This window comes from Elaeis guineensis, chromosome 4 (assembly GCF_000442705.2).
Source record: "Elaeis guineensis isolate ETL-2024a chromosome 4, EG11, whole genome shotgun sequence".
Classification (NCBI taxonomy): domain Eukaryota; kingdom Viridiplantae; phylum Streptophyta; class Magnoliopsida; order Arecales; family Arecaceae; genus Elaeis; species Elaeis guineensis.
This window is the reverse complement of record NC_025996.2, coordinates 5,694,862-5,704,176: the sequence shown is the minus strand read 5'-3', so window position 1 is coordinate 5,704,176 and position 9,315 is coordinate 5,694,862. Positions and strand designations below refer to the sequence as shown.

At 40.2% G+C, this 9,315-nt stretch overlaps 1 protein-coding gene across 1 annotated transcript; it reads left to right on the top strand.

The window, feature by feature from the left end:
* The first annotated feature begins 5,761 nt into the window (after positions 1 to 5,761).
* LOC105044250 (plasmodesmata-located protein 3) lies at positions 5,762 to 7,852 on the top strand. Its single transcript, XM_019849951.3, is given in 5 exon segments — positions 5,762 to 6,366; positions 6,369 to 7,105; positions 7,108 to 7,132; positions 7,265 to 7,372; positions 7,558 to 7,852. Coding segments are annotated over 5 exon segments (954 nt in total). The 5' UTR covers positions 5,762 to 6,290; the 3' UTR covers positions 7,566 to 7,852.
* The last annotated feature ends 1,463 nt before the right edge of the window (positions 7,853 to 9,315 follow it).

Genomic DNA, 9,315 nt, shown 5'->3' with positions numbered 1-9,315 from the left:
GGATCAACTACCATCTTGTAACCACATAGAAAACTCATGTAACCACTATTTAGCATTGTGTAATCAATATTGAAAAGTGTAACCAAAAGCAAAAATATGTAACCGATGATATTTTTAATATAATTAAAAATATATTACTGATCCTTATCAGTGGGAGGAATCTCGTTATTATCCCCTCTCTTCCTTTGTAATATATTTTGACCCTGGGTAATCCAGTTATTTTTTATGATACACCTGAATATCACCAAAAGTAAAATTGAGCTTATGAGTATTGTAGTATTATTTTTATCTTAAAAATAAGTCTAGTTATTTACGTACCATACAAAATTGAGTAGTCACACTATCTGCATCAATGACAGATGTAATGGTGGGGGGCGGAGTGTCTGGCTTGTGGGCTTCTTCAACTATTTTATTTCTTTTGATCGGGGTAGATAGGATTGCATAAGGACTTTTTATCTTTACATATTTCTCTCTATTGCCCCTACTCTTCACCATCCTAACTATTGAACTTGATTTTTCTATTAACCCACTATACCGCTCCTCTTTCTAGCACCACCCTTCTCTTTCTATTCATATTCCTCTTTCCCCATAATTTCAGCATTGTTGGAAAAGATCAAAATGATCGCAAAAAATTTGGATGAAGCTCCATCATCTCCAACCTCAGCTTCTTTCTCATCCTTTGGGGCACAAGGCTTGCTTCAAGCTCAACAATTCTGTGCTTTAGAATTTTATTTTTTTTTCTTAGCTCGTAAATTATCCATCTCAACTTTTGATATTTTTTCTTGCAGTATGAGATGATCTATTTCATTTCCCTTAATCCTCTCTCCCTATCCAATCTCTTCTTTTTTATTTTCCCTTTCCTCATCTTCTTCTCAGATTTTATCTTCTTGGACAGCCCAATTCTCATCTTGACAATAGCATGGATCTCTGAGCGCTATCCTTCATTTGGTTGGAAGAGCCACTTTTTCTCCTCTTTCTCTACAAGAAGTTGTATCTATAAAATTAAATATTAGAGTAAATAATCCATTGCACATAAATTTCAAGATTAAAAATGTATGAATTTCAGCAATCCTGTCAAATGAAAGCACATATCCTCTACTCTAAAAAGAAGTAAATTTTCAAACTTGAAAATACTTACATTCTTGGGAGATACTTTAGCAATCCTAGATTGCAGCTTCCCCCGAATTAAAAATTCCTTTATACTATAGTTTAAAATATGGACAAAAAATCCATAGGGGGTGCGATCAACCAAACCTGTAACCTCACATAACCATACCTGCATCATATGAAAAATAAAAACTACGATGTAGCAAAATATATGCAAAATTATAAAAGCATCATGGAGGTGATGGGCACTTACACTAAGAGAGGTTACACAATCTCTTAAGTATCCAACATTTACCTTCTCACCAGCATTTCATTTTTGTACCAATAAGACTTTCTCTTTGATAATGCTATGCATGAAATCATATACAGCATGACCCCATGTAAATTAGAAAGTGAAGAGGGATCCTCCACATATCTATAAAATAAACAAGATTGTAAGTATTTCTAATATATCAGTTTATAAATAAATCAAAATTATAAAAATTAGAATATCTACCTAAAGATCCATCTAGCAACTTTCATGTTATTTATCGAGAATAAAAATATCCCCATGATGTATCAACACATGAGGTGGATAAAATCTTCAAAGCCCTCCATCTCTTCTCTCTCTACCAAAGATAGTATAAGGTCCTCCAATCTTTTTTGCTTAAATGTCTCATTGCCATGTATTCTCTAGTCAAAGTACTTTTTAACTATATCAATCTTTTTTCAAGCACCCACTTTGAAACTGACATGGCCACCATATATCGGGAGATCCAAAACCAAATCAACATCCCTCGCACTCCATCTCAACAACTGACTACCTATTCTAAAATAACCAGAATCTATATCATACGCTGTAAGCAGATTATCAATAATTGCTCTCTCTTGTTTGATAGAGAGTACGTCAAGCAATGCACGAAATAGAGTCATGCCCATGCGACTGAAGTGGTGTTGGTTCGTTTTCTTTTTAACTTTCAACATGAAGAGGTGATATGATGTAATATAATAGCGACAATTAATTAGAAGGCCCTTATCACTTTTCTCCTCTCCTTTATCGCTGCCTTCACCTCTCTCAACTTCTTTCTTTTCCTCATCCTCACTGATGTTATCTTTGAACTCCAACTTATTTGTAACCTACATAAAACAAAAATTTTAAATATAAAAACTCATCAAATCTGCAAAGAGACAACATCAATTATGTAACTAAAGTTAATTTAAAAACAAACACTTAGAAAGTATATATAATCAGCACTTTATGCAACCAAACTTAACAAGTGATTTCTATAATCAAAGTATAAATATAGGTGACTATAACCGATATATATATGTAATCAAGTAAATACTTATATAACTAAATCAGCAATCCATGTAACTTCTCTATTAAATATATAGGTAATTCAATCTAATATGTTATCTCCCTGCTCTTCTTTTTTTCCTCCTTGGATCTCCTTCTTCTAGCAGTATTTTGAGTACATACAACTATTTTTTGCCATAAAATAAATACATCAAATAACTAAATAAATATAATGATAATAAATCAGTATACAGTTCAAAATTTTGATTACATACTTTACCGTAACTATAAAATAGGGATAAACTGAGCAAAGTGAAGCTTAAGATGAGGGAAAAAAATTGAAACATTATCGCCATCATCGATCCGGACCAACAGAGGGAGAGATCAGAGGAAAAAGAAAAAAAGGAGAAGGAGAATAGGGAAAAGGGAGGGCGTATCGAAAAATTTTCGCCGTCCGCTATCGGTGGAGATGGAGGAAAAAGGAGGGTGGCAGCTGCGTGCACTGGGTGGCAGATTCTGTACTGTCGATTCACGTCGATATCGTCGAAGTATGAGAAGGGATTAATCTTTCCGACGATGGATTCTTATAGGGTTAATTTTCTCTCCAAAACCGTCAAGACTATTTCGATCATTTGAATAGGTTTAAACGACAACAGATGGCAAAGTAGACGGTAGAGATCCAAAAATAAGTCATTAGTAGTCTAGGATGTTTTAGTCTAACTAAAACTTGAGGACTTAAAGATAATTTCGAGTCAAATTAAGGATTGATAGATAATTTTTTCTTTTGCATATTAACCTAGCCTTTCTTTTCCATTCTGAGATGTCAAGGGCCAGCAAGTTGTTCTAGTACCTCCATTCCTTGCAAAATCTCCCAGGTTAGTATCATAGCAATTAGTTCTTTTCAATTTTTAGTTTCGATTAGTTTGTCGCACTAAAATTAATTAATCCCAATTAAATTTTTCATTCTTGTGCACCTTGAAACCTCCTAGGCTGTGGATATCCTTTTGGACTTGCATCAAACATCTCCGATGGAAGCAATCATGGAATCTCGACGGTCAAAGAAGTATCGAGTGGCTATAAATGAAGTCCATTCATAGCACCGTGGCAGAACAACTACCATGTTAAGCAGCCATCTTTTGTGAAGGAGCAAACAGAGGGATCCCATCCACCCCCCACACACCTACGCAAAGTAACCACCTCCTTTGTCCATGGTCTTCTATTCCATTATCTCGCTTTCCATCCCTCTTTTTTAAAGCTGGGCTGGTCTTAGGCTTAGGGTTTGGTAGCCAGGTTGGGTTGGGCTGAAATACGTAGCCGATACTATATTCCTACCAAGGCGGTCATCTTTTCGATCTGGAGTTGCTTGCATAAAAAGTTTAGAAAAGACGTTTTGAACTCTCCTCTTTCCATCCTTTACGTTCTCGTTTCTCCTTTCTAATAACGAAGTCCAACGTACAACTATTTAATTATATAGATTTCTCAGAATAAACAAATTAATTGGACTTTGTAAACTGGAGCACGTCTTCTAGATCTAAGAGTGCTTAAGATGCACTGATCTGGCTAGGCTGGAGACTTGGAGCCCGGCTAGCCCGTTCCTCTGTTGGTTGTAACAACGCCTGTGTGCGTGTGTGTGAGAGAGAGAGGTGGATCCTCCAACAAAAGTCTTTCAAAAGAAACACCTAGGGCATCAGCTCTTATGTAATAGAGAAATTCTACTGGTCCAAAGCATGCCAGATATTGAATAAGCTTATCATATCATAGTGGATACGTGGATCCCGCAGACAGTGCAGTAATACATCAGCACATCTCCATTAGATGTTGTAAAATCACCATTCTTGTAACGATTTAAAGTAATCTATGACCAGATGGTTTATGATGTTAGTTGATCGATCTACCTCGTCATTTTTTATTATTCTTTTCACAGTCTTGCTTACCTGACCTTTTAAACATGATTATGAAGTTATTTATAGCCAGATTTAAAGCTTAACATGATTATCCATCTAGGATGACCAGCTGTATCAACAAACTAGGTGCCAACAATAGCATGCCACCCAATTCGACCACCTTGTATCATCATAGAAACTAACATGTAAGTGTAATGTTTGGTGAGAAGATCAATGTTGCTTAAGATAATCGGAAAGCACATTTTGTGTGCAAATGAAATGAGGATTGGTTGTTTGATACTTTATACACTCTGCTAGCCAAAAAATTGCATCCAACCATCCATGTTTAAATAAATATGGAAAAGTTACAAGTCTTCTCATAAACTTTTAGATTTGCTGTTTTCTTTTTGGACAACGAAGAAGACAATGTACTTTCTCATTGATGTTAATTTGTTTGATATTCTCTTTCAATACAAGGATAAGCTTGACTTTATATATATATGTGTGTGTTCACAAATCAATAGATAAAACTGATAATTATTAACAAAACATAATGATTTCACCTCTTCCACATATGAAAAGTTACTTGAGCCACTCCATAATCAACCATCCTCCATGTACCATACCCATTCATGCAAGAGACACCAACCATCCCATTGCTCTGTGCATGAATGTGGCACCCATTATATTATTACTCATGATTAACATGGGAACAGCATCACCTAAGAGTGTGGCTAACTGTCTTCACTTGGATGAGCAAAGCTTATATGGCATGCCTTCATTAGTCTAGAACAGTGAATATTGTTGCTCCTATACATGCAGCCCATAGATTACCCTGATTTGGCCAATGAACTGCTGCCACATAAAACTTTGAGGCTATTTCTTGTCTAAGCAAAACGACTTTGCTACTTGCAAAGGTAGCAATGGGAAAAGTAGCACTTGCTAAACTAAACTTGACGGGAGAAAGTAAAGAAGCATAATTGCATCAAATTTACAGATAAAAGGCAAAGCATGGAGAAATGCAAGCAATGATGTGTTCAAGAAATTAGGGGAGAGTACGTCGACAGGTTGTACCACCTAAAAGCTTATACAATACTTTTCCTTGTACTGAAACTCACAAGCTCACGGCACACCAAGTTTCCTTTACCAAACTCTGTCTCTGCGCTCCAAATCCCAAGAGCAATCACCTTTCTCCTCCAAATGCAAAGAAAAAAAAAAAAAAAAAAGAAAAAAGAAAAATGAAAGACGTGATATTTTTAGCTCAAAACACCTTACAATCCACTCCTTTCTGCCCACTTTCGCAACAACAGGATGTGTAGATTTTAAATTAGGTGGAGGATAAACACAATCTTTGTTTAAATAAAGTTACCCTGTAGGGTAATAAACAAACAAAAAACCCCATAACCCCATAAAATTCAAAGTTTCAAGCACAATCTTCCAACTAGTCAAACCCTCCTGCTTTCCAACCCTCTGAGCCCTCTGTCTTCACCTCCACTCTCCGCCAAATTAGATTCTTTGCTCTGCATTTCCACGTTCAGAGGCCCATCCTTCTTCTCATTTTCCTCCATTATTCCTCGATTGTTTACACAGCTCACGAACTCTAGTTAGTAATATAAAACGACTGGAGTCAAAATATCTTGGAGGCCATTCACTTGGTCTCCATTATTTCCATTCCCCTATTATTCCCATCTCCCAACAAAAAGGTTTGTTATAAGACCACTGGATTTGAAACTTATTATGAACCCATCGTTTAGCTCTCCCTATTCCCAACCAAAGGGGATAAAAGGCCCTCCCCCACCTCTGCTTCTTCCTAATTCCGCCAGCCAAGAAGCCCCAATCCCTCGCATCAATAGGGTTAAAAATAATAATAAAAAAAAATCCCGATATCTCCCCTTCTTCCCAGCCTTATCACATGGAATAGGAGTGGGTTTTTTTTAAAAAAAAAAAGAGAAAAAGAAAAGAAAGAGCAAGAAGGAGAGATTGAGAAGGGGAGAGAGAAAGAGAGAGAGAGAAACCCTAGATAGATGGGCATTTCCGAAGCCCATCGTCTTTTCCCAATCTCCTCCTCTCCACCACCACCGTCTCTATTTCGAAGCCTAACCCTGTTCTCGCTCTCGTCTTCTCCTTTATCTCTCTGGCCCCCGCGGCCGATCTCTACGCCCTGGTCTACAAGGGCTGTGCGAATCACACCTTCGGAGGCGGCGCCGCATCCCAGCAAGCTCTCATCAGCCTCACGTCTTCCCTCATCGCCCAGGCCGCCACCTCCAAGTTCTACAAGACCAGCTCCTCCTCCTCCTCCGGCGGGCAGGCGCTGTTCGGCCTCTTCCAATGCCGCGGCGACCTCAGCCCCTCCGACTGCTCCGCCTGCGTGGGCCGCGCCGTCTCCATGTGGAGCTACGTCTGCGGCCTCGCCATCGCCGCCCGCGTCCACCTCACTGGCTGCTACGCCCTCTACCAGGTCTCCGGCTTCCCCCAGGTCTCGGGCACCCAGATGCTCTTCAAGACCTGCGGCTTCGGCGGAGGCGGCGGAGGGGACTTCGAGCTGAAGCGCGACACCGCCTTCTCCCAGCTCCAGAGCGGCGTCGCTGGCGGGGCGGGGTTCTACGTGACGAGCTATGCGTCGGTGTACGCGATGGCTCAGTGCGAAGGCGACCTCTCTACCGGCGACTGCAGTGACTGCGTATCCCAGGCCGTCCAAAAGTCGGAGGTGGAGTGCGGCGGCGCCTTCTCCGGCCAAGTCTACCTCGACAAGTGCTACATTAGCTATTCCTACTACCCCAACGGCGTCCCCCATGGTGGTGGCGGCGGCGGCAGCATCGGCGGCGGCGGCGGCATCGGCCGGGTGGCGGCGGCGGCGGCGGTGGAGGTCTCGACTCCACCCTTTCTTCTGAGATTTCCTTCGTTATTATTTATTATTCTTTGATCTATTATAAATAGCTGTTTTATAAAAGAGAGTGTTCTTTTTTGTTATAATGGGTTGCTATAAATTGGGAATTAGGTCAGCAAACAGGGAAGACCGTTGCGATAGTGGTGGGAGGCGCAGCAGCGGTGGGGTTTCTGGTGGTCTGCTTGCTGTTTGCCAAGAATCTGATGAAGAAGAAAGATGGTGAGCGGTTCTTTATTGGCAACCAAACACTTTTGAATTCTTTTGTGAAAGTGATATGCTCGTATAATCTTATTTGTTATTTATTTTTATTTCTTGATTCTTGTATGACTGTGAAATGGGGTTTTGTTGTTTTCTGCATTCGAATTCTAAATTTTTTTGTTTTTCTTCACCTTTCTGGCTCGCAGTTTCTTGAAGCCTGGTGGTAGAGTTTGGGGAAGAGTGTGTGTGAGAAGTGGGACTACAGAGGGGATTTTGGCGTTTTCCTTTTGGCCAATGGTGTGTCATCCAGCATGTGAGAGGAGCGGGGGCAGGAACCAGGGAGAGAGGAGAATAATGGAGGATTGATTCAATCTGGGGCTCACTGTTGGGAGATGCTGCATGTTTCATTGCCATAGTGTATATCTCTGTCTCTATATAGGGATGCCCTACAGACATTTATGGGATTTTTCCAAAAAATACATTTCTCTAAATTTTTGCTCATTTGATTGCCATCTCCTTGGTTAGTTGAGTAATTGTTAATTTTCGTTGTTTCGAATACCAATTTCTTTCTTTATTTGGGGCAGAGAGCCGTTCGGTTGGATAATTTGTTCAACCAAACGTTCCTTTCATTATTTATTACTTGATCCGCTTTCCTTTTCCATGACCAGTGCTAGAAATTGCTATTCCATCCGTTGCTTTGTGGACAGCTTTTTCCGGATATCCTTGTGAAATTTTTTTGTTTCGTTCTGGGGAAACATGATGAGCTTGAATCCCACCTTTTCTGTTGGGACAAAAGGTATTTACGCCTCGTGCTAGCCTTTGCATTGATGTCGCCGGGTGGAGCAGAGGCAGGCCCGGCTCATACAAGTCTTGAGATTTACCTGCCAACTAATCTCGATGATTTGAGCCAGGTAGGGCCTACTCTAACCTTAAGATTAGTTGAACTCGAAGGACTGAAACGGAGTGTTGCTGGTGGCTTGGCTCATGAAAGGAAAGGTTTTGCTATTGGTTGGTGCTGCGAATGGGTTGGAGTAGCCTTGGTTTGTACTTTTGAATCAAATCTCCATAAAAAATCCAGTCTTAGTTATGGCTCAGGTCACGGTCCGGTGTTCATAAATCTCACCTGGTCCGATCAGATTAGACCACTGGGGCCCAATATAATCCGACCGTTGCAGTTGGGTCCAGTCTGGACCCAACTTGCGAAGTTTTTAATGGAAGAAAACCCCGGAACGCTAGGCCTTGACAAGGGATCCCGCTGGTTGGTGGTGAACGTCTTTTCTGCAAATATTCGGAAAAAAAGGGAGGGGGTGTGTGGAAGAAAAATCTTCTCTTCTGATCAGAGTGGTGAACTCAAACTGGAAGGAATTGAGCTTTCCATGTGATCGCATTCATGTAGTAACTGAACAAATACATGGGTGCGAACTGCGAAACCACTACAAGGACCTCTGATGTAGCTTTCGTTCCATATGTCTCAAAATTCCCAGTTTTGTCGTCATATACACTCAACAAGAGCACATGCTGGTTCCAATTGACTGCTTGGGATTCCTTAGCAAGAAAGGTTTTTCGAACCAGCCTTTCGTGCAATTCACAAAATATTTATGGATATTTGGTTGCAAGTTGGTGAACGATTTTGACCTTCATGGATGTGTGGATTTAATGTTGCCAAATTTGACTACTAATGGCATTGGACATGTGGAGATGGCCCTTTTGTTCCATGGTTGGCTAGGATAATAAACAGTTCTTTTAATTGAACGCATGCCTGATGTCAAGTTACCCCTTTGGAGAGAAAAAGCACCCTTCCCGGATGCAGGAGTGCATTTACCAACAGCAACAATAGCTGATTGCAAGCGATGATGGAGAAGAGTAGAGATGGTTGCTGTGCCTTTCTAGATGCTGCACTAGATATGGCACATAATGCACGTATAATTTTAATTTTATGAATGATAAATTTTTTAAAATAAATA